General features: G+C 43.4%; 2 protein-coding genes and 1 long non-coding RNA gene across 3 annotated transcripts in view; 1 reads left to right on the forward strand and 2 right to left on the reverse strand.

Moving 5' to 3' along the window:
* Positions 1 to 18,064, reverse strand: part of LOC128805359 (uncharacterized) — a 31,216-nt gene extending 13,152 nt beyond the window's left edge. The window contains exon 1 of the long non-coding RNA XR_008436402.1: positions 17,860 to 18,064. This is a non-coding gene — a long non-coding RNA (uncharacterized LOC128805359). The remainder of the gene's footprint in view (positions 1 to 17,859) is intronic.
* Positions 18,065 to 18,067: 3 nt separating this feature from the next.
* MRPL33 (mitochondrial ribosomal protein L33) lies at positions 18,068 to 24,322 on the forward strand. Its single transcript, XM_053973984.1, has 4 exons — positions 18,068 to 18,154; positions 19,160 to 19,178; positions 21,746 to 21,852; positions 24,008 to 24,322. Exons 1-4 carry the CDS (start codon positions 18,133 to 18,135, stop codon positions 24,055 to 24,057), a joined length of 198 nt encoding a protein of 65 aa, XP_053829959.1. The 5' UTR covers positions 18,068 to 18,132; the 3' UTR covers positions 24,058 to 24,322.
* The window catches only part of RBKS (ribokinase), a 72,198-nt gene continuing 70,489 nt past the window's right edge, over positions 24,247 to 25,955 (reverse strand). Inside the window, exon 8 of the mRNA XM_053973983.1 lies at positions 24,247 to 25,481. Coding sequence (XP_053829958.1) covers positions 25,308 to 25,481 — 174 coding nt within the window. The 3' untranslated portion in view covers positions 24,247 to 25,307. The remainder of the gene's footprint in view (positions 25,482 to 25,955) is intronic.

Genomic DNA, 25,955 nt, shown 5'->3' on the forward strand with positions numbered 1-25,955 from the left:
ACCAAAAATTCAGGGGACTAGGAGTCACTGGATTGGGCTTTACCACAGTTAGGCTAGTTGGCTAGTTATTGCATCTCTTGGCAAATGGAAATAATGATTACCACGAGATTCACATGAGTATCGTTGGAAGGAGGTAGCTCCCAAACAAAGGTCATCAGTGCACTTTGGGTGGGAGATCAGCCAGAAAAAACATCCAGCCATACGCTCACCCAAGCTGCACTGGCTGTGTCAGACACAAACAGCAGCCTCTGCATTTTTCACATATGCTAGTTTTCCCCTGCATTATTTCATTGCTCTAGTGCTGCCTGACTCATGGACCTGTGCATCTCCACCATACTGCCCAACATGGCATGAGTTGACAGGCCAGTCTGAAAAACAATTTTCTGGGCTAAGGTACCATTACATACCTAGCATTGTCCAAGGAGGGAAGCTAGAAGTATTGCCCAAACATGGGATTTTGGAAATTTGTCTACTGTACAGAGAGGTGAGGCCTGCCTTTTGGCACCAGTCCTGGCTGCTCTTCCACCAGCCTTTGTGTATAACTTTTTTAGCCACTCAGTACCTGGATGAGAGGTCTCCAAGAGAGGAACCAGAGGTTCAGAAAGTCTCCTCTCCAGCTAGGGATAGGTCAGTACGTGGCATTAGTACATGGCATAAGTAACATTGCACTGTCCATTATGAACAAGAGTCTTGAATGTGGCTGCACTCAAGTTCAGCAGCACCCACTGAGGGACTGCAGAGGATGGCTCCAATTTTGCATCTGAGCAGCTCATTTAGGCAACATCCTCCTTCAACAGCTCAGCGTTTTCACAGGGACTGAACTCCGCAATGCAGTTAAAAAGTGGCCACATCTCCCTCCATGCATGGCCTCACTTTGCACCCAGAAGCTCTCGGAGCATATTCTTAACTTCACTAAGAAAAGCATATTTCTAGCAAGAACAGATTCTGATGAGCACACACAGCTTCCATTTCTCAGCTGTGAGGAAAACTCCCTGTGCTACAACTCCAAACAACATGAGATGAGATTATGGACACAGGACAGAGCTGAACATCAGTAGCAAGAATGTGATGATTGAAGCTGAGGCTTTGGTTTAAAGCCTAGGTATACACAAAGTGAACAGTGACCGAGATCCATGCTGCTTAGGTTGACAAGCCTACAAAGGCTTGGAGTACATGGAGTACAGGGAGTGAATCACAGAGTGTCTCACTCGCATCCATTCTCTCAGTCCATGAGCTTCCCGTGGTTTTATTGGTGGTCCATATCTTCTGTAGACCATGTGTTTGACATTACTGGGGAATGCAGAGGTTAAAAAGATTGGAACTCCTTTTGGAGTTACGGGAAAGAAAAACTTTAGAGAATGACTTACAGATAGAAGTAGCTCATCATTCAAGTGCAGAGACCCATTTGACTCATAGCTGTAGTTGGATATAAGGACAAGGATGGTTACATTAAAAATTCCCAGTGAAAGGTAAAACAGAAAACCATAAAGTGGAAAACAACAAAGCACATATTTAAGAAGTTGAATTTTAAGACACAAATTCAATTCACTACCATGCTGACTAACTTTTAAACTATGACTACACAGTAGTTCACAAGCCTCTTTTCAAAAAGGGACTGCACATGCACACACATTCAGGTAAATATAATATATGCAGCTCTTATTCATACGTGATTTCTTGGCAGGCATCTTACCATGAATTTAGCAAGGCTTTAGGCTGTCTACCACAACATTCTTGTATTCAAGTCTGGATGTTATGGTCTGGGTGGGTGGACTAACAGACAGTAAAAAACTGGTTTAGATAGTCAGACTTGGAGAGGAGCAAATAGATGTCCTGCCCTACTTGGAGGCTGGTAACAGTCTGGGTACTGTAGGTCTCTCGTGGGGCCTGTCCTGTTTAATCATCTTTAGCAGTTTTCTAGATGAGACCATGGAGTGCTTGCTTATCAAGCTTGGAGACAACATCAAAGTATTAGAGGGCATTGATATGCTTGAGTGCAGAGCTGCCATTCAGAGGGCCCTGGACAGGCTGCAGGAATGGGCTGAGAGGGACCTTATGAAATTAAAAAAGGATAAATGCAAAATCCTGCACTGGGAAGGAAGAGCCCCTGCAGCAGTACAAGCTAAGACTGATGGGGAGAGGAGCAGCTCTCCAGAAAAGGATCTGGTATCCAGGCAGAGAACAGGCTGGGCGTGTGCCTTCGCAGCAAAAGAAGCCAAAGGCTGACCAGCCAGGAGGGTGACAGATGTGTTTATCCAGCTTTCTCTAGGTACTCGGATGGTACTGGAGTACCAGACCCAGATTAGGATCCCCAATGTAAGAAAAACATGGACACACTGGAGCCAATTCAGCAGACTCCACCAAGAGGTTTGAGGGCAAGAGCCCTTTGAGGAGAGGCTGAGGGAACTGGGCTTGTTTGGCCTCAGAAGAGATGGCTTCGTAGGAGACAACCAGCAGCCTGACAGCTTCTCCAAGTGAATTATGAAGAAGATGAAGCCAGGCTTCTCACCATATGGCATGGTGGGAGGATGAGAGACAATGGACCTTAACTAAAATGGAAGATGTTTAGGCTGACTTTAAGGAAAGGCATTTTCACCATGAGAATAGCCAAATACTGCCCAAAGAAGTTGTGCAGCTACCATACTTGAAGGCTTTCAGTACCCAACTGTCAAAAGCCCTGAGCAACCTATCCTCATCCTTTTTTTGATCTTCTCCTTTCAACCAAAGGTTAATCTGAAGACCTCCCAAAGTCCCATCCAGCCAGAGGAACCTGAGTATTTGTAAGGTTTTGTAAGGTATTTGGGAGCCTGAGCATTATCCACTTAAGGAGCAGAGACAATACCATGTGAGCTGATTGGCCAGTCAGTCTGCAAGCAGAAACTACTCAAACAAAAGCCACAGTTAATTTGCAAACTACTCAAACAAAAGTAATAGAATTTGCAAAAAGCTTTGTTTGCATAAAACAATTGACTGAAAATTTTACACCAACAAGTAGTTGAGCAAAAATCTGTCTGTTCTTCATAGCCTGAGAAGAAATGCAATTTCAGTGAATTTATGACCCAGTTAAACACCAGTTTTTCTTAATGCCCAATAACCAGTTAGGAGATTGAAAACTCTGTTTTCTCTTTGACGGCTGTCTTCTATATCTGAAAAAGAATGAGAATGCCAAATACCAAAGCACCTAGAAATATTTCTTAGATTATTACTATGGCATCTTCCAACAGAAAACTCAGATTGCTTCACTGCTGTTAATTAATTAAGCCTAGAAACACTTATGCCAGGAAGTTTGATATCACCACCCCTTTTTACAGATGGGGGAAAAACAAGATATTCATTAAAACAAGATATTCATTCAGGGCTACTCAGTGAATGAGGGGCAGAACCAGAAACAAAACCTGGGAATCCTGGCTCAGAGTCTCCTCTTATAATCTCTAAACAAAGCTTCTTTCCTGCAAAATTCTATCTAAGCTCTTCATAGAATAATTAGAGCCAATTTATTTCTTCACTCGTTAACAATGAAATCTGACAGGCTTTGTAGTCAGGATGCTGAAGCTCAGTTAGGGGAGCAAGGCTCTTCTCCATGAGGGGAGGCCTGGAATGTCAGTCTTTAGGTGGCTTAGTAGAGGCATAGTTCCAGCTGCCAGGTACTTGAACTCCTGCCTAAATCCCTGTGGCAAAGCTTTAGGGAAGAACTGGAATGTAAATGTTATCTACCATAAATGTTAGGGAAGGATTAGACAAATAGCAGCTGTTTTTGCAATGATAAAACTTTGCCCTCAGTGGCACTTAAAAAGTATGAAAGAACATGTACCTGATGTGGTATTAGGTCGGTTTCTCTTTTTCTTTTGTTTCATTTGCCTATTTTTCAAGTGAGCAGACTGAAAAAGCTTGAGACACAGAGAGATTTATGGCAGTACGTCAGATGTCCCCCTCAATTCTACCTTCTTCAATTCCATCAGATCTGGAGGACATAAAGTTCCTTGGGGCTTACAGCTCACTTGCAGCTTACTAGCAGTGACTTGCACTACCTTGAGATGTACAGTAAGGTCATGAGTCATGGACTTTTCCACCTCCCCTACCCAGGGCAAATGGCTCACCATCCTCTCTGTCATCACTCTCAAGATTTCCCCAGAGGTCAAGAAACTGACACATGAAGAACTACAGAAGTGCTGACCATCCAATATTTTAAAACTCTGAAGGCTGCTCAGCACCTCTTAACCACAGGCCACTACATTTTAAGGTGGAGCATCCCATACTAGGGGGTACATCTAAGCATGTCCCCTATTTGCTCAGCATCACATGAAGGAGGCTCTGGTAGAGAAGGACAGACTCAAGATTTCCACATTTAAAAGCCTGTACTTTTGCTGCTTTGATGCATTTTCCTTCTATAAAGCAAAACAAGAAAGACTGTTCTCACAGAGCATCACAGGAAACTCTGCAGGCCCTCTGCCTTCGTCTCTTCAGCTTTTGGCAGAGCAGAGTTGAGGACACTGATCATAAAGTCCAGACACCAGAAGGGGTGAGGGAGGGACGATCTTTTACAAGAAATCCTTGTGGAGTGTGGAAGCTCATCTTCCCTGTTTCTTCAGTGTCATCTGCCTCTTCTCTCCCAAGGCTCCAAGCTCAGGTCCAGTAGGTGGCATGTTGAATTGGACTTTGATCATCTGGAAATGGTTTGCTGTTTGCCATTCCTGTGTTCCAAGCTTCATTTGTGGCTACACTTGCTTATCAAATTGCTTCTGCATTGGCTGTAGACATCTGTTATGGCCCTTCTCTTTCCCTGTTGGGCATTTTCAGTCACCAGGACAGTGTGCATCACCTCCTATAGTGGAAAACATTGACAGGAAAGCCTATTGTCTTAATATCTGGGGACAAATCACCTAGGCTCCCTTGGTCCAGCCTTCTCTTGGCGACCTATGAAGCAGAAGTTCATACACACCTTTTCCTACAGGAATGAAAAGGTTCCAGCCAAGGTCTGGGGAGTGTGAGGAGGGTACAAACAGGGAACAGACAGAAGGAGAGAACACAGAAGAGCACTTATATCTATCAAAGCAAAACTAAAAGATCTGGGGAGCAAAGGAGGTTGGTGTTGGCTAAAGATCAAAGCCTGACAGTGGCTGTGGCTTTCTGATCTTCTAGCTGAAAGTAGCAGAGGCTTTTTTCTTGCAATACTGATGGCAGTGAGAGCTGCTTGCAAAAGTCCAAAACTTCAGGAAGAGAGACACAAGGATGTGAGCTTTCCCATCAGCTGATTTTCATTTGGAGGGAACAAGATTAGTGGTATTTGAGTATCATGTAGCAGGGAAGAGAGTTGAGGCTGCAGTACTCAATGGCTTCAGGGATACCGAGAGCAAACACAACCACAATTGCCTATCTGTTTGAAGCAGGCTGCAGGATAGGGAAGGGGCTATTTCTTTACCAGCTGTGTGTTCAGTGGAAGTATGAGCTGGCAAGAAAGGAGAGTTTAGCTGAAGCCTAGAACATGAATTTGAACAAGTGGCTTTCTAATGAAAAGTTAAAGGGGAGATTCCACAGTCCGCATCATTGCAGCAAATGATGGCAAGCCAAGGAGAAGACAACCAGGTTAATGTGAAATCAAGAGTGACTTGATACTCTGCTGAGCTAAAATTTGTGTGTTTGTTACATATATACAGTTTTCTTGTGGGCATCTACCTTTTTCAAATGTGGATGAGAATTGCTGAGGACACTCTGAAGAAAGGACATCCTTCTACAGTGTTGAGCTGTGCCCAGAAGTCACACCAGCCTTCTGCTTGCTCACAAATAACCCAGCATGTCAATCACTGGGAGTGAGAGGTTAGAAAGCGCTAAATACAATAACTAGCATCAGTTGAAACAGACATTTGAACTTCTTGGGATGATACACATCCCCTCCTTTCAGGAGGTCCACAGTTCAGGAGTACAGCTGATGTATAATAACGCCTTTCAGAATTTCTTGCATATCAAATGACTCTGGCAATCTGCTGGAAACAAGTAAAAGAGTTGACCTAACCCAAGAGGAGCTGCTTTTTATGTCCCTTTCCATCCTGAGACATGGAAACATTTTTACAAGCATTTAGATTTTAGTATGCTGGTGTCTCCCTGTGGCACAGTTGGGATTAATGGCAGATGGCACAGAGGCTTGTCCAGAAGAAGGACTAACAAAGCATGAAAATGCCTTCCATGGCCAGTGGAGCTGTAGAAAAAGAGACCTCTGCAGCTGTCCACATTAACAACTCACAAATAATACAATCAACCAACAGGAAGGTTACTTTAAATTCATCAGGCATTATTATCATTATTCAACCATCTGAAGAGCAGCTTGACTAATGAAAAAGTTATTTGTGAATAATTCCAGAAGGATGATAACACATTGGAAAAAGTACAGAGAAGTGATACTGGGCTGATTAAGAAACTAGAAAGCATGCCTTAGCATTAAAGACTCCAGGAGCTCAGTCTGCTCAAGCAGAGATCATGTGAAGGGTTGATTTGATCACAATCTCTCAATGCTAACATAAAACCAGAGGTTTGATAACTGAAACTGAATGAATTCTGACTAGAAAAAACCCTGATATTTTAGAAGTGAGAGTAATTAATCAGTTTGCATAAAGCTTCTGGTAGATCTCTCCATTCATTAGCAATATTAAAAACAAACAAACAAACAAACAAAAAAAAAAAAAAACACAAAAAAAAAAAACCAAAAAAACCCAAAAAAACCCCAAAAAACCCCAAACAATTCCCCTGAAAGTTACTCTGTATTTCCAAGAAAAAGCAATTCAGTATGATACTGCAGTTTATGGTATGCAGGAGTTCAGATTAATGATACCACTGGCCTCTTCCTACTTTGCAATCTCTAAACCAATGAGCAAGTTACTCAAAACTGACAGCAGAATTGTGTGTAGACTCATTGCATGATTTAGGTTGGAAGAGACCTCAAAGAAAGTAAGCTGCTGAACAGACAGCTACACCATTTGTCAACGTTATTCAGCAGGCTCTAATTATGATGTTTGCAATGACTGAGGAGATCAATGGAAAGATTCCTAGTGACAACATCAACCTCAGTAAAGCGCTATCTACAAGATACACCTTCGCTCCCTTTGTTCTTCAAGGAGAAAAATCCTCTTCGCAGATGCCTTTTGCCCTTTGCCACACCTGTCTTTCTCTGCCCTCCACCAGTGAAAGGTACTTAGCACTAACTCAAGCAGGATTTGTGAAGTTTAACTCACTAATGATTGCACAGTGCTTCAGGAGTCTCATCTGGGAGATTCAGTCTATTCCTGTGTGATCCCACACACTTATTCTTTTAGACAAATGGGGGCAGGCATTTGCCTTCTTGTATCTGGCAACTACTGCAATAACAGCTTCAAAATAGATTTTGGCAGAGAATTAAAAAAAAATAATTAAGTGTCCTGACTTTAAAGGCTAGAACAAGGATTAGAAAAGGCTGCTTGATCTGGTAATTCACAGGGAAATAGAAAGTTCCTTCAGTGTTGACTGTGTATCATTCGTTGTATAGAATCATTGCCTGAAACATTCCCAGTTCCATGTAGCTAAAAAAAAAAAATGCTGCTCTTCTTGTGACCAAATGTGAAGTCACTCTTTGGATCATGGGATAATGTCATAAGGGTTTGGTCTGACTCATTTTAAGAGAGAAGATTTTCAAATCAGTGAACAAGGCAGTTCAGCATGTCAGTTCAGTCTCCACCCTGTCAGTGGATTTCACATCTAAAATCATAACAAAAGCTGCTAGAAGGGAAACAGGCCCACTGCTCAGCTGCCTTTCTTTGTGTATCTACTTGAAGCCCATCTTGCAGAGAGCTCTTAGCCTCTAGACTAAACACTACTTGGAGCTGAAATAAATATGAATGAACAATGGTTAGGACGCTCAAGTCAGTTGGTAGTGGTAATTTGGTGGTACTGGAAGAGAAGAGAGGGTGAAGTGACAGAAGTCCATCTGTGTGCATTCCTTCGACAGGGGTGTTGCTTTGCTGAAGTATAATCACTTCTCTCCTTTGCAAACATAAGAAGATTAAAATGTCCTTATCTCAGAGCTGCCAAAAGGTACAAACATGGAAATGTAACTGTCCTTACCTCTGAGATGCCAAGAGTGGCACAGAAAATTAACCGTGTGAGACCACATAGGAGGACTGCCTAATGTAAGGCACTTAAGTGGAAAACCTAAACCTCAGTTTTCATGCCAGCCTACTGCTAATGGAAGGATATTTCACCTGCTCTCTGGAGTGGCACATTACCCTCGCTGACTACAGCAGTGGATGGGATTTTAAATATCTACGGTTGGGTGGTATCAGGTTAAGACCTCACCCCAACCTCTTTATACTTTGCTTTAGCTAAAACCTCTTCCACAGAACTCATTGAAATCAGTGGGAAACCTCTCAAGGATGCCAGTGAGCTCAGCAGAAAGCCATGCGGCTGAAGATCCAGGCCTTGGTGGTTACGGCTTTGTTTCGGGAGTTTTAGTCTAGATTTTCAAAGCAGTTCAGCTGCTGGTACCAAACGAATGCCAGGACTATTTCATTCCTTCTGATTTCCCCACTCATGTTGTGGGGGAGAGTCAGAAGCTGGGGAGGTGCAGCATTTCCCCGGTGACAGCTCTGAACCATGCATATGGAGCAATCACACACGTTTTCCAAACGGGCTGGAGTCATGAGTGCAAGTGCAGTTGAAGATGGTCTCTATGTGTGTGCTGTCCCACTGTCTTGGATTTCTGGATAGCCATAGTCATACTGGAAAATTATTAACATTTTCTGGAGAATCCCAGCTACTCCAACATAATTTCTGTTGATCAGTCAGCGAGTTACAGGCTCCTGGAACAGAGACAACCGCACAGGAAACAATGTCAATGAACACAGCAGAGCAGGCAGCTACTCCATCCTCCCTTTTAACCAGAGAGACTGCAGCAGAGTTATGGAAGGTTACAAACCCTGAGCATCCTGGACCACACTGCCAATTGCAAGCTGTTCCTCTCTTGAGAAGAAAGTCAGGTACGAACAAATGGCCTTTGCTCCTTGCTGTATTTCACACTATTTGACCTTTCTGCTCAGCAGTTCTAAGAATGAGAAAATGAAGCCAAGATTGGCAACTGGTAGATCTCTTGAAAGGGTTAAATAATATATTGTATCTGACTGAATGAACAGGTGAGGCCTAAAGCAATTCAGAATCTCTAAATTTTGGGATTTCATTGGAAGGGGTATAGCTGCATGTGAATGAGTGTAGTAGGAAGACACAAATGCCCCCTAAGCTTCTAAGTTTACACCCAAGCATTTACAGTTTGGGAGATGTGAGATACAATTGTGGCTGAATAGGCTAGGATTCTGGTCAAGGTACCAGTTAGTCACTGTTCTCAGTGTGCGGCTCTCTGAAGACAATGCAGTGCTGGGTTCTAACCTCACATAAAAAGAATGAAAAAGAAAACACCAAAAAACGCTACAGGTGATAATTCCTATAGGCAGAACTAGAAAAAAAAACATCAAAATCATCCTTTTTTGGATGAAAGTATGAAATATGCAGACTTTTCTGTGTAAATTAAGTGATTTTTTTAATGTAAAAAAACCACAACCCAGTGAAAACTGTTTACTCTTTTCCTCATCTTTCCTTTCTCATCTTCCACTTTTCTCCATTCCACTATTAAAAAGGGGTTGAGAGGAAAACAGACAATAATTCTGAAGAGAGTTAAGTGTTCTTCAAGGGAAAGTTTTTGAACAAAGGGCTATAAGCACTTCTACTTCTGGACATTTGACATGTTGAGCTCCCCACTCCATAATTTCTGTGTTCTTCAGGGAAATCCATTTGCCCCTGGGGTTAAGTGCTACAATTATTAATCCAGGTATATAATCAGGGCTGAATACAGCTACTATGAGAAGCATGACTGTTCTCTCATCATATGAGTTGGGAATATTCCCAGAAAGTGTAGGGAAAGTGTGGCCTCTTCATGTTCCTGTGTAACTCGGCTCCTGACTAAATTCCATAAATGTGAGTTGAACAGTAGGAGGCCTCCTGTGGGACAGGTAAGTTGGTACAGAGGGCTTTAATTCTTCCTATTTTCAAATTATTACTTCATGAAAAATAGTTATAAAATGTCTGGAATGGATGCTGAGCTAAATATAGAAAGGAACTGTTTGCCAGTGTCAGATGGTCCCATAACATGCACATCACCACACCCTTCTCAGCTGGTGAGCAGTAGTTTGCAAAGTCTGGGTGAGCATGGAGTGGTTTTACCAGACATGAGTGAGATGCTATGGAAAAGCAGTCGTATGGTGTTTGAGGTTTCTCTTTGTAACTGCCTTCAGCAATCAAATACACCTCCTCCCAAGCTGTTGTTTCCTACTCTGTACATAAATCTTCCATCTACTTAGCTTGAATTTTGGGTTTTGCTATGAAAGACCTTCTAGATATGAGACATGATTGCCTAGAGAAGGCAGGAAGATAATCTCGGTTGTAGAGTTATATTTTTCAGTGTTAGCTTTCTGGGTTTGCCCTTTAAAGATATGACAGTTGTATATAAGTGGAAGTAATTTAGCCCTGGAGGGGTGAAATTCTTTTTTAAGCTCTTCATGTAATCTTAGTTTGTTATTGCAAAAAGATCTCTAACCAGGAGCAACTGGGCACAATCTGATGTTGAATTAAAAATAACTAGAAATCCTGGGGCAGTCCTCTGCAGTGCCAGAGCGGTTGCCAGATGCAGTTGGCGTCAGATGTACATCTAACTCAAGTGCCTTTGCCTGTATTTTACCCACAGGTACTGCAGGCAGGAGGGCAGCTGGAGGGGTGTCCTGCTGCCTGTCCTGCAAGTGAAGGCTCACCAAAGTCATCCTATTGATGCAGAGGGTTCAATGAGGTGCCACCCCACAACGCTGGCAATTGTACAAATACAGAGTAGAAGACAGTTCCTGCCTAGAAGAGGTAAAAGACTGCAACTGGCAGCAGAAAAGTGCAATGATTGCCTCTGGTTGTTCAGCAGCTCAGAAAACTCTTGGAATTGATTTGGCTCTGCAGACACACTGAAAGCAAATTTAATCCCATTCCAGTAAATTCTTCTGGTTTACTGCTAGCACGAAATGCCCTGACCGTGATTTTACATGCAAGCATGAGGTCACTACAGACAGTACTGGTTTATGTGAACTCTTCAATGCCAGCAATAGGATTTCAAAATGATGCAAGAGTATTTTTGTGCTGAGGAAGAGGTGAGATTTTCAGTTACCCAGAACTAGGTCATCAGAACCTAATTCAGGGCAGGGCTGGGAATATCACTCTACCAGTCGTATCCCAGTATGGATTGAGTCATCATGTGAGCAGGCAGAATATTTGGACAGGATATTATCTAACAGCACATGCTATGGGCCATGTCTTCAACATATTTACTCATCTGATTTTTAGGCAATTATGCCCCTTGGACACATACTGAGTTTGACTAGATAGCAAGGCAACTTTAAAGATATGGGCTAGAGTTATGGGACCAGTTATATTTAGGGAGCAACACCTAGTCTCTTATTGATCTACACAATTTGGAAGAGCAGTTTTTCCTGTAATAGTGAGGTTAGAGTCCATGTTGTGACAGTTGGGGGAAAAAGGAAGGTAAAGAGTTTTTCTGATTCCTTGGGTTAGGATAACTTTTGGGGAACACATGTAATTCAGTCTAGCTTTGTTTTGTGAGCAGTTCAAGAATGTCTTGGTCTATATAGTGATGTGGGGAAATAGCTTGTTCTTTTTCAGACAAGGGATATTTCCAGAAAGATAAGTTGAGATACATTTACATTATTTGATCTAATAGTTTGACATCACTGAAGAACATAACATGGGCTAAAAAGTGACTGAAATGTAGATATATCTTTACTGGTCAACAAAACCCTTGCAAAAGGCCATCTATGAATATTGTTACAATCTTTATCTTCTTAACCTAGAGGACTGCCTTCCCTTTATAGGAGGGAAATTATTTCTTTATATTTGGGGATGACAGGGCAAGGCCAAATGGTCAGTGCTTATGAAAGAGGAAAGACAGTATCTTTGCAGAGATTGTGCAAAAGGCAAGGAACACACATTGTGCGTCATTAGGGCTTTCAAATTGCTTGTATGTTTTTAAGTAAAATGGATCTAGGGAGACTACAGCAGAAGAAAAGGGTTTAGGGAACTAGCCACAGACAGTTATGCAAGAGTCCAAGACTTCAAACAGATTTCTACATACATTCCTGCTGAACCTCATTTCTAGAACTTGCTCCATTATGATGATTCCTATGTTTTTACATATTCATCCCAGGTCTAGCTTGAACCTGAGCTAAGCAGACAGAAATAAATGGAACACTGCCCTGCTTAACTCTGTTTTTCTGCTATTCCATCAGGTGTAAACGAGTGACTGGCTTCAGAAGCACAAATGCGTGGAAAAAGGAGCGATGATGCATTCAGTGCTTGTAGCTAGGAAGCCCTGGGGCCTTCTCAGCCCAGTGTTCATACATCAAATATCCATCAAACCACAAGACACTGCAAATTTATGTCCCTCTCCTCCTTCCCAGCTCTCTGCCCTTCACAAAATCCACAATATTCCTACTTGAAATTCCTCAGAGACACACTATTACCACACATAGACACACAGACAGATAGACAGACATCAGTTAGTGAGGTACAGCTCATAAGTAATTCACTAAAGAGTCTGCTGGGACAGGGGAGGGAACTGCTGTGGGTGTATTGTTCCAGTCCCATCATTTCCCAAAACACTGAATGAAATAATAACTTGTTTATAATACTGCATGACATCAAGGCAATGCTACATAGCTGCACTTGAGAAACAACTTTGAACCTTGTGACCTTCCTTCAAGGGAGAAAGTCTTTAGGGAGGCCACAGGATGCAGAAAGCTGTGTCCTTCTTCTGGTTCCCTAGACCCACTTGTCCCCTTGAACCACCTGTTTTCTTTTCCCTTACAGCTGTTAACTCTGGCTTGAAGCTAAAGATACCCCCTTGCCAAGGAGCCATGCAAGTGATACACCAATTCATTCCAGAGTAGGTTTCTGACATAAAATGAAACAAGTCCAGGCACTTGATCCTCCTCCAGTAAGATACAGGAGGAAAAAAAATTATTCCCTATCTATGTCACACCATGTTCACATCACATAATTACCTTCTCTCTTTGCCTTTACCCACCGTGCTTAAAAGTACTTGACCTTGCAGGCTCACAACTTTGATTTTGATACACTCTTTCTTTTCCCTAATATCACAGCTAAATCCTTTGTGTTACACAGCAAACAATTGCGCCTTCCTTTGAAAGTGCACTAGGTACACTGCCTGATTGAATTCAATGCTTCTAAGCAACAGAGAGCATCTGCTGACCAGTTAACTTCTTGTATTTTCTTCTTCTACAGTGAAGTAAAAACAAAAACAATCCAAAATTTAGAAGGGAAAAAAAAAGCGCCAAAACAAATGAGAACTGATCCTGCCCTCCTGAGAGAATGTTTACTTTAGAGATGTAAGCTAATGCATCTCCTATCTTGTCTTTCCCCCAGGCAGCTTCTTCCAAAGAAAGGAATAGTATCTTCAGCATCAGTGCGGGTGTCTTATGTCTGGGGGACTAATCACTTCCAGGACTGAGCCCTGATGACTTAAGCTGCTCTGTGTGCAAAACTTTATGCATGGAAGACAAAAACATTGTTCTGTTGCCCCAAAAAGGGAAGAAGGTTTCAAGGCTTGCTAAAAACAACCTCTGATCAGCTGTACACATCTAGACACTGTTGTCTTTGGTGTCCCAGATGGTCCCAGCTGTTGGCATAAGCACTGACAATGACATTCATTCCTGTTGCACACAAGTCCTATGCAAGCCCAATTTTTCAGCTGCCTGCTGTTGGGAAGTGAAATTCATACAGAGAAAAGCTGTCCTTGAGGCCCACAGGATCCCAAAGCTTGTGGAAAAAATGGGGAGGATTAGTTGTAGGATCACTTCCGGCTACTATCTAATTCTATCTGTGTGTCACTGATACCGAACGTCATTCTTTTTATAATGAGAACCCCTCGACAAACAGGGCTAAAAATAAAAAGCAAGAGCTCGTAGCTGGCACAAACTGTGCTACATGGACTCCAATTTGTATAGCAGGAACTATAATCACTCTGAGACGTGCCCAAGCCCTCGGGCATCCCACGGGATTTCAGTCACTTGTTTACAAGGTGTTTTGATTTGCAGCTGTTTGACTACAGTGGCATTTCAAGAGTGGGCGGTTTGAAAGGATGTTGTTACTGTGGATGCTGGGATTGGGAAATGGGTATTGAAAAATCACATAAGAAACAGGCAAGTGCTGTCTTTGTTCTTCCCCACTTACATCTGAATGACGTCAGTGCAGGGGAAAGGAGCTCCAGAACAGATCCAGAGACCAATGCTCTGGAAGGAATAAACAGGGTGCAGGTAAATCCCTAAAAACAGAGCTGTGCCCTAACCACACCAGAGTGCCCCACATCTGATCTAAGGGGACTAAGTTCTGGAGGTAAGAAGGGAAGCATCCAAGCCCATTGCTTTTCCACCTTTTCTAACAAGATTATCACACCTAAGAACTAGGCTAAAGGCCACTTCAAACAGACCAGCAGCTGAAATGGATTTAGTCACTGGCTCAGAGTGATTTAGCACTTCAGATGGCTCTTTCCATAATTCCCACTCTCCTGGCCTGAACAGTTCCTCTTTCAGAACTGCATTAAGCTAATGCCCACTTTCTTCTGGCCCTATTGGAATAATGGATTCAGATATGCAGAAAGAATGTAAAAATCCATGTGTTATCTGGGATGAGTGATTTGCACAATAGTGTCCATGAGTGTTTGTTTAACACTGCGGACAGCAGAACACTGCTAAGTGGTAACACACTGAGAAAGAGAAAGAAGGGAGGAGAAAGTAGCCTGGCTGTTTAAAAGCTATGCCCACCAATCTGTCTGCATTTTTTGGCTTAGTTAGCTGTTTGCCTGCTTTTTGTGGGAAACCAGGAAGGACACGTGGAGCTTTTCCCAGGCTTTAGTGTTATTCTCTTGTTTCCAGCCTTGGATTTTGTATGCGTTAATTACAGCAACTCACGTAGAAAATCTGGTGCCAAGAGGATATTTACCTCACAAACATTTCATCTGCTGCCCCCCTCTCCCCTTCTGTGACTTTTTTGAGCGATGACTGACTAGAGGCACCACACTGCACTTGAAGAAGCCTCACCCTCACTAACCTCAGACACCAGCCCTTTGCCTGCTCACTGTGTGGCAGAAACCTGGCTGCACTTTCTTGGCAGGGAGCAGCCATCTCCTCACTTCCTGGAGGTGAAGGAGGGCTCAGCCTAGAACATAAAGCGTAAAATAGGAAAGAATCAGTTAGATTATACCATGACAAATTGTTGTTTTTCTAGGGAGGTAAAAACCCACCCTATGTTTGATTCTGAGTGACATTGATCAGTTTGGCACTAGCAACTTCTCTGCTGGAGTCACAAGTGACTACTCTTTAAGCAAGTACCAGAATTATCTAGGCTGGCATTACAGTTCATCACACTCCTTGCTTTTTTCAGGCAAAGTTGAAGGAAAAATCTGCATTTGCACTGCACATGCCATCGAAGATCTCAAAGAACATGACTTATCCTAGCCCACATGCCAAATCTGAATCAGAGCCAGGGTCAGAAATTCTCACTCTCTCTCGTTTCCTCCAGCCAGGATAACTTTTCCTCAAGGTCAGCTATGACTGTTGCCATCAGGGGCACGTGACACTGTCAGCACCTTGCCACACATACCAGTTTCAGACTCCCTAGGTTTTACCCATAGCTATTGAAAACTGTCTACAGAAGAGGCTGCTAAAAAGAAAGTTGAAGACGGTTGAAGTCTATTCTAATCCACAGTGTCTATATTTATGCAGCCCGTGTCACAGCAGAGCAGAGAAAATGTCACTGGAACAGTTTTCTTTTTGCCAACAGGCAAGAGGTTTAGAAAGAGGCAGTAACCTCTATTTGATGATGTACTTCAACAAATGTTTAACTTGCTATTTCATTTAGAAATCATCTTTAATGTTGATTTATATTCCTGGCAGTGAAGTCAGGAGGTTGGCAATCCCATTCCTTTTCAGTCTGTGCTCTGACTGAGGCAATAATGCAGATCAAAGAGAAGGAGTCTTACAGCACTCACATTTTATCATCTTGAATGTTTTCAAGTTCTCACTCTGATATTCATGGGCAGATTATGTAACTACTAGATTTATACTTCTGAAGACCACATAGTAAAGACTGAAATGTTGTATCATTAAGAGGAGGTATTTGGAAATAATTGAATTGAATTGAATAAAGGAACAACATATCAAGTAAACACTTGACACAAGCAGCAATGTTTTCCTGAAGATGTCGTTTTGCTCCAGTCTTTTATAGGGTCAGCTTCTTGTTTTCATGCCATAGAATATATAATTAACTGCATGTTATTATACATTCTAAGTCTTGTTTTTCATCTAAATATGTCAAACTGACATTTTTATTGCCTTAGTAATTGCTAAATATTCAAGAACTTGAACATCATCAATAACAGTTTACCTAACTGATGGAAGCAGAGTAAGCCACAGACCTGTGAATTTTTCAGAGGGTAATATATTCATTACCTAATGGGTCAGAGGAATATGAAGACTTGCTTTGGTACCTGCCCTGAGCCTCCCTGCCCATGGCTTTTGTACAGTATCTCATGAACACTGATAGGTTTAGGTTGCCTAATGATCTGGGGACTTTGACAGCATAGCAGCACCCCCCTTTTTATAAAAAAGAGAACAAAGGCAGGCAGAGGTTAGCAGATCATAGCATTTCATTGGGGTTGGAAGAGACCTGTAAGACTATCTCATCAACCCAGCACTATCACTGTAACCCCTAATCACTAAATCATCCCCCTGCACCACATCCAGACACCTCTTAAACACCTCCAGGGATGGTGACTCCATCATCTCCCTGGGCAACCTATTCCAATGCCTAAAATGCACTGGAGGATGAGAGAATAGACTGAGAGAGGATTAGAGGAGAGCCCTGAGGAGAAGGATTTAGGGGTTTTAGTTGATGAGAAGCACAACATGACACAGCCATGTGCAGGTTGGTTGGGGCTCTGAGCAACCTGGTTTAGTGGAAGGTGTCCCTGCCCAAGGTAGGGAGTTGGGACAAGATGATCTCTAAGGTCCCTTCCGAGCCAAACCTCTGTATGATTCCATGCAGTGGGACAGAACCCCAATGTGCTGCCAGCCAGAGGGCACAGACTGTGGGGCTATCATGGCCAGGCACGTCCCCCTCTGCACTGGCCCTGCTGCCATGAGCCACTGCCAGACACACAGACAGGCTGCTGGCATGTGCGAGGATAGGCCTGCATGGGGAGATCACAGAATTACAGAATTGTCAGGGTTTGGAGGGACCTCTGGAAACCATTTAGTCCAACCCCCTGCCAAGGCAGGGCCATCTAGATCAGATCACTCAAGAAGGAACACCTCCCATGTCCAGGTGGATTTTGAATGTCTCCAGAGAGGGAGCCTCCACAACATCCCTGGGCAGCCTGCTCCAGTCCTCTGACACTCAATGCAGAGAAATTCTTCCACATGTTGAGGTGGAACTTCTTTTGTTTTATTTTATGGCCACTGCACCTTGTCCTGTTGCTGGGCACCATCCTTTTGGCACCCAATTGCCTTTGAGATATTTATATGCACTAGCGAGATCCCCTCTCACTTTTCTCTTCTCTAGATTAAATAGGTCCAGCTCCCACAGCCTTTATTCATAAGAGGGATGCTCCAGTCCCTTCATTATCTCTGCTGCCCTCCACTAGGTACTGTCCAACAGCTCCATGTCTTTCTTGTACTGAGGAACCCAGAACAGGACACAGAACTCCAGATGTGGCCTCACCCGGGCCGAGCGGTGGGGCAGGATCACCTCCCTCGACCCGCTGGCCACAGGTTGTGCTGGATGCAGCCCAGGATATCACCCTGGCCCTACCGGCCGCCAGAACAGCATCCTGGGTTTCCCAGGACAGGCTCCCTGGCGCGGACACGGGCAAAGTGGCGGGCACGGCAGCGCCGCCGGCTCCGCCCCGGGGCGGTGCGGCCCTGCCGGCCCGGCCCCGCGCCCCGGACGCGGTTGTGGCGGCGGAAGGGGCGGGGCGGCTGCGGGCCCGGCGCGATGTTCCTGACGGCGGCGGCCCGTGAGTGGCGCGGGCGCGGCGGGGCCGGGCGGCGGCGATGGCCGTGGTCGTGGCCGTGGCCGTGGTCGTGGCCGTGGCCGTGGCCGTGGCCGTGGCCGTGGCCGTGGTCGTGGTCGTGGTCGTGGTCGTGGTCGTGGTCGTGGTCGTGGTCGTGGTCGTAGTCGTGGGGGCGGCTGTGGGCGCGGGCGGGAGGCCCCGGGCGGGCGGCCCCGGCGGCGCGACCTTCCCGGCTCTTCCCCGCCCTTCCCCTCCTTCGGCCGCGGGGCCTCCCGGCGTGCCCCGGAGGAAGCGCAGTGTGACCTAAACAAGACTTGCACAGACACAATACAGATGAGCTTTTTTTTTTTTTTTTTTTTAATTTTTAGTGGGGGTTTAAATTTGTGCTGCAGATTTATGATTACTTTAAATTTAGTGAGCTGACAGAAAAATAATTCCGCCTGTTTCATGCTGTGCTGTGGGTTAGATCAGCGAACCCCAAACCAGGCCCGTGGGAAGGTCGGGCTCAGCTGAGAAGGGCTCCCTGCTCTGCACCTGTGGCCGTGCAAACCCTTGTGTTGGCACCACAGCAGGAACCGAAGCCAGAGTGAGTGGAAACAAGTCCGGGAGACTGGGACTGCAGTTTCCACCAGCAGTGATCCTCACACCTGTCTTAACTTCACATTTACACAGAGAATTTCATACTTGGCACTGAAGCTGAAAAGTTACTGAGAACATCTGGAGGATGCAGCAAGTGCAGCCTGTCATGCTGGGCACTGCATTTGCACAGACACTTGCAAAGGTGACATGATGGCAGAAAGAGCAAGGAACTAACAGCACGTGGAAAAATGGGTGGTGCTTTATCATGATAATAAAGCTCTTCGCACTGTCTGTGCGGTGCTTTAACAAAGTCAGGCCATGGAACACACTTAATCTTTGTATGTTGCATATAAAGGAAACAAGATAAAATGGTAACTGTTTCTTCTGTTTTTCTCTTCTCCATGCTGGAAAAAAAAAAAAAAAACCCAGTGGCCAAGAGCAAATCTAAGTAAGTGATGGTTTTCCTCACAGTTTTTGATTACTGTTATGTTGTATCTTTGCAAAGTATTAAGCTTCTCTAGATTTTTTTAATATATCTCAGAGAATTTCAGTCCTTGAGTCTAGCTGCCTCCTCTCAGCCATTCTGTGTGTGTGTCTTCTCACAGGTAAGTACAGAATGGTGTGAAACTCCCGTGGGTTTTGAACTTGCAGCAAAGGCAGGTTTTGTCCTATGGGCTGTCACATTGAGCTCAGCAGTAATCTCCAAAGCGCCCTGTGCGGGGGGAGCACACCTCTGTGCTCTGTGATTAGAGAGGTGGTAAATTATCCAAGTATTTTTCCTGTTATTCACCTGTCATACCTTTTTAGCTGAGGAGAGTAAACTAAGGTACAGCGTGGGTCTTTGTTGTCTGTGGTGTGGACTTTGGGCAGGTGCTGTGAAGCCTTCCCATAGCCAGAGTGCAGAATGCTTTCTAGCCTGAGCATATTCCTGAGTTGGTACGTGAGGAGTGGATGGGGTGCAGTCAGTGCTCTGGGCATCTTAGTTTGCTCTGTAGTCCAGTTCAGCAGAGATGTTAGTGGGCTCTGGAAGAAAACTAGTCACAGTCCTCTGACCTGTGTTAAGGATTGGAAAGAAAGGAATATGTAATTTGAGCACACCAGTGCTCTTACAATGTGAGCACAAGGTAACAAGATCATGTGGAGAAACTGACTTGGATCCAAAATGCTCTTTGTAAGAAAATGAGCTAGACAAATCTAAGAGGCTAAACTGGTACATTCATGTGAACACATTCCTATCTTCCCGTTCCCAGAAGTTGCATTCTGTGTGAGTGTATTATACTTGATACCACACAGGCCTGGGATCTATGGCCTTTGGTACATTTTCTGTATTTTGATTTTTTTAAGGATCTGCCCCCAGCAGAGCCAGTACCAACCACTTGCCACATTTGAGCAGATTCTTCTGTTACAGAATTTCTGCACAATGTCAGGCGTTTAAATTAAGAAAGCACTTCCCAAGTATGTGCCTGACTGAGAGCAGTTTGACATCTCATTGTTCTACTGTTATCTGTTCATAAAAACAAACACAGCAAACCAGGAGGTTTCTGCAAGGTGAAAAAGTAGCTTTTTAAAATGGTGTTACTAATGTTACTGTAGGGATTTCTACCACACACTCCCTTTTTTTTTCAATCCTGATATTTCTTTCTGTTCTTTTACAGTCCCATATGCACTCCAGGAATATGTTCTTATATTATTTATCATTCTCCACTCCCTTTGGGTTTCTTCCTATGCTCCAACAGCTTTCTAGTGGTTTCTGCCTCTGCTCCTTGTTACATCACTTCACAGGGGAGTAATTTTTTTGAGCAAAAGTATTGTGGCCTCAAATGTGGGGTGCACAAGAATTTCAAGGCCTGGCCACACTGATGCCACTGATTCCCCCAGAAAGGGGAAACTGCAGAGAGGCTTTGAGGAAGTGAGTGAGATATAGGGAAAGGAGTCTTTGTGGTTACTGAAGCTTCACAGCACACCTGCAGTAGTGTGCAGGAGAGGACAAAAACCAGGGCTAATCCCAAGGATATGCTTGGTCAGTTGTCTGCAGGAATCCAGTGTCTTTCTCCTTATTTTGAACTCAATAGTAAATTAGATTGCAAAGCTGAAAAGGAAGAGCTTAAGGAAGTACACTGGTCAGAGCTGTACAAGTGAGAAAGAACAGGTTAATTTTGACAGACCATTTTGTGTTAGAAACAGGAAAATACAGGAAAATGGAAAGTGAACTGAGATGTATTCATCTCTTCATTGAAATGGAAGAGACAGATGTAATTTACAGACTGGTTAAAGGGTTTTACATTTCTTTTGAAAATTCAGAAGATGCCCTCTGACTGGGAAGTTGCTTGGATCTTGGCATACTTCCAGACTGGGGGTGTGGAGCAGTTTCCTCAGTCTCCTGCTCCCGGGACACCGCAGTTGCTGCCAGCCTGCCCCGCAAACCAAGAGTCTTCCAGTAGGGAAGGGGGTTGCCATGGCTGGGTTGATATCAAGCTTTTTATCTCTAGCAGGATGGATGGTGCCAAGGGGTTCTGCTTCTCCTTTCGCATGTCTCTTGTGCCAGCCTATCTGCTTAGCTTCCTTTCTGCATAGGGAAGTGATAGTCTGTGATACAGTGTTATCTACAGCCTGAACATCTTTAGCTACCATCATCCTTCCTCTCTTGCCCTTAGCATTTAAGCCATAGTGACTCAACTGTATGCTGATTTTCCTAACTTCTTTTTTCTCTCCTGTTTTTATTCTTCTCACCTCACTGTTTTTTGGAAGAGCTACTTCTCTCTAGGCTTGTATCCTGTTGAGGAATTATTTACTTAAACTTGATCCTGGAGCTTATGGTTTAGTGTTTCTCTGTGTTAAAAGTTAAGCATACATAGTTTTGATACTCCCATTCCTGAAGTCAAAATGAAGTGTCGTATGTGATTGTGCCAAACCATGCATGCTGAAAGCTTATCCATTGGTCCATGCCCTGGCAGATGTGGTGGGCCCTCACTGAGTGCCTGTGCACTGACACAGAGACATCCCTTGTGACTTTAGATATATTCTGGTGAGGATGAAGAGTGCTGCGGAGACAGGCTACTGCTTCAACATCAGGAGACTCCGACTGCAGGAAAAACTGGTCTTGCTGAGATACGATCCCATCGGTAAGAGCTCAGGGAAGAAGTCAGCGTGCTTTGTGTGAGCTTCTCTGACTCTGTGGGAGAAAAGATTTGAATGCAACAGGATTTTTCCCATCTAAGCAGAATATGTCATAACATGTTTCATACTCAAATGACTGTATGCTTGCTGTTCTTCATGGCATTCCAGTGGGAAGTAAATGTTACCCTCATTTTGCAGATTGTGGCAGTGAAACAAAGTAATGACTTGCCTGACACATCAGAGACTTTGATGACAGCCATACCACATGTCACTGGCGAAGTCAAGTGACACAGGAGTTCTTTCATTCTGTTTCTTTGTGTGGTTTGCTAGACTGTGCTACCTCCAACAAGCAGGCACAAAGTATGCATCAACAGAAGTGTTCTGTTAAGCTGCCATGGGAGCCCTAGACCAGAAGTTTTAACCACCTCTTAAAAATGGACTTTTTCTTCTAAAGAAATAGGCACAGATTCTTCCTATTCCACAAATGATATCACTCTCCAGATGGCAGTTAGTGGATTCTTTTATGTTCCCCTGGTCCTTGCAGATTTTCTCAGTTTAAGAATCTGATTTGTTGGACAGGTTATAGCACCTGCCACACTGTCTTTTGCTCACCCGGCTTTTTGAAATGTGACTAAGGGTTCAAGTTTCTGTTGCTAGCATTAAAAAGCTGAATTTAATGTTAGAAAGCTTAATGTGGGTAAACTTAGAATTTAAACCAAACCATATTAGAAGTAACATGGTGTAGCTAATGCAAAAAAGGATTATTTAAAGTTGTAGAATATAAGAACTTTATTAAGCAGCTCTAAGTAGATAATGCATGGCCAATAGTTATGTGATTCAAGCTTATTTTTTCTTAAAATGTTCTTGTTAGACGACTACGTTTTCATTCTCAGATGTAACAGTACAGGAGCTTTGAGAAAAACCACCAGAGAAGCAATATGCAGTTTTCAAAGGTGACAGAGGTTGTGGGTTTCCTTTTGAATTCCACACAGAAGGGGAATTGGAGATCTCTGGGATTATATTCTTGAATAAGAAAAATGAATTATTATTATGCACATTGAAACATTGTGCAGAGTGATCCTCCAGAAGCTTTGCAACTTATAGGGAAGTGAAGAAAGAGAAGAACTCAGAACATGTAGTAGGTTGCTGAAGAAAGCTTTGATCTTTGTAGCCTGTAGTAGAACACAAGTGAGAAATTGATGTGAGAAAGTGTTGCATGTGTGAAGGGAAGTAAATTTGAGTCTAGATAACAACTCACATCAGGAATATGTTTGGAAGCATTTTCACTTGGCATGTGTTTTCACCTTATGTTTTCTACTTCTCAGAAACCTGGGATGTCCACAGAATGAAGCTTTTTAGTGAAGTAGTGGTAGGATTGCCCAAGTTTCACTACCTCCCAACTGCAGCAACAGAATCTGTACTATCTACAACATTTCTTAAAATGAAACTTTTTTGTGGAAGAAGAGGTTTTGTTGTGAGGATTGCTCTTGCATAGCTTTCAAAGGAATTCATATAATGAAACTAACCAAACTGTTGATTTTCAGATGGCATTTTAAAGCTTTGCTTTGCTTTATTTTGTAATTTTTGGTTTTTATTAATGTATTGACTATGCTTAACCTGCCCCTGCAGGGTTTTTTTGCAAACACCTGCATCAGGCATTGTGGTTAGGGCCAGTTTGTGGCTCGCTGAGAGATCCACAGGACAACTGGTTAACTTATCAGTGAGTCTGTGAGGCCAACTGGATCTAACTCATCATTTGTAGTTGTTTGGGCTCTGGAGTTGAAGAGTAATAGAAAGCAAGAGAGAACCTATTTTTGTCCCTACATTGAACAGCTGTGACTCAGAATAGTCACACAGAGCAGCTGTTGAGTGTTTTCAGTCACTTGCATTCTGACACTTATTCTCACAGAGGTAAAGTGGACATCTTTGGAACTAAAAATTACATGTGGTAAAGTGAAAGCACCACAAAACTCCTTCAGGAGTTGGTTAACAACAAGTGCTGTGCCAGTCAGTTGCTCCACACTCATTTAAGCAGTGAAGGCAGCCAGGAGAAAAGGAACGTGGGCTGGTTGAATTGAATTATTGAATTTTAACACTTCAGGCTTCTTAACGGATTCTTTTTTCTCTTTTTTTTTTTTTTTTTTTTTTTTACTCCTGTAGCAAAACAACGTGTTCTCTTCACAGAGAAGAGAAAAATCCGTTCTGTGTGAACAATGACTGGACTAGATTTATACATGAGAAGAGGATGGTCTAGGGGGAGGATGGGGTGAACACTGATTCAGAAATCCAGCAACATGGGCTGAAAAGAGAGGAAATGAACTGGGATCACCGTCTCCTGTGATTTGAAGGCCATTGTGAATAAAACAATGTAGAGAGAGAAAATTCTTAATGTCTGGACATAGATCATCACAGTAACATTTATTTATCTTTTGAGTTATTTTTACAGTGCTCAATTAAAAAAAATTAAATAGCAAATCCCATTGTCTGTGTTTTCTATTGTGAAAGAGGCTGTAATCTTCAAAGGAACTATTGTTTTATAAAGCAATAAAAATTAACATTTTCCACAGCAGGAATTCAATGGCAGTATTGCAAGTTTTTCTAACCTACCAGCCACAGATGCGACAGTAGTGACCATGAGCTGGTGTCATTACTTGTAGGGGTAATGTTGCACCAGCTCCTTCTGAGGAAAGAAGGAATTGGAACCTAAATGAGTTTTTGAATAAGCTATTAACATGGTTAAAGGCCTGTATTATTTTCAGCCAGGTTAATAGGATGGATTTTTCATTCCTGGGTTTTTGTCAAACATGAAGAAAACAGACAAGGTAGTTCTCTGATGTTCTTGTAAGCTTTTTTTCCTTAATTAGCTTGCCTGTGTTCAGAGCAATGTGGCTAGAAACATTTTTCAAAGTCAACCTCAGTAGCAGTCCTGTCCTATTTGCAGCTGAAGGGACCTTCCTGAGTGTGGGGAAGCAGAGAGTGCAGTGCCACACCTGAGGCACGTGGGCACAGGTGGCCCCAGGCTTGATATACAGGGCTTTGTTGTGAGCCAAACACTGGCCCTGGTGTTTGAGCACTGAAAGTTGTAGTCTCAAAGCTAATGCTCTGCTTCATGTGCTGCCATTTCACATAAGCAGTTCTGATAAAATCAAGTACAAATATTGTCAGGAGCCCAATACCCTCCAGGTGTTTTGCTATAAACTTCATGTAGTTCAGTAGAGCACACTGTGTGGGACAGCCACAGGGTTGTGTGGGGCCAGAGAGACCTGCTGAGCTCTGTTTGAAAGACCCACCACCCACACCCCATCTTACTGCTGTAGAACAGGAACACACTGGATTCCTGAAATAAGAAGCAAAGAGACTCTGCTGGCCTTTCCAGTCAGCAGAGGAGAACCTCAGTGCAGTCAGGAGAATAATGCTGTCTGGTATGAGATAAAATCAGTACAACAAGCTAGACAATCAATTAGAAAAGGTCCTGAGGCAAGTCCTTCCTGTAAGGATATGAAGACTGTGTCCCCGGTGCCTGGACGCTCACTGATGCAACGCAGTTAGACTTCCTGATCATTTCCTCCATGGATAACTTGGGATAGTAGGCCAGGTAGAATGCCAGTGCTCCCACAAAACTGTCTCCAGCACCCTAGAATAAAATAACAAACAAGCTTAAGTGTATTTGCACAGGGAAACAATTCAGATGCCTTTACCGGAAAGACACAAGTTGTAGCACTGATTACAGGGGTCAGGAAATTGGTCAGGGGTTGAGTTCAATACACTTTTCTATGCCCAGGAAATTTTGCGAAGTTAAACTAATGCCACAATACTATCCTTGTGCCCAGCTGCTGAGTCAAGGTGCACACTATAATATGGCTTAAAACTTAAAGAAAAAGCAAAGCAAGCATGCCACAGTTCAGCAAGATGTTGTTACAAACATTGCTTTTGAAACTTCCTGTTGCTGGAGTGTCTGATTTTGATTTCTCAACCTGGATGTTTCATTAAAGCTATTTTTCTCTTATTTAACTTCCGTTTTTTATAAAGGTCAGTGGTAGAAGGGGCAGAGAAAACGGGGGGGGGGGGGGGGGGGGAGGAATAAGCCATGTAGCTTGTGGTGTCTGTA

Source organism: Vidua macroura, chromosome 3 (assembly GCF_024509145.1).
Source record: "Vidua macroura isolate BioBank_ID:100142 chromosome 3, ASM2450914v1, whole genome shotgun sequence".
Lineage (NCBI taxonomy): Eukaryota > Metazoa > Chordata > Aves > Passeriformes > Viduidae > Vidua > Vidua macroura.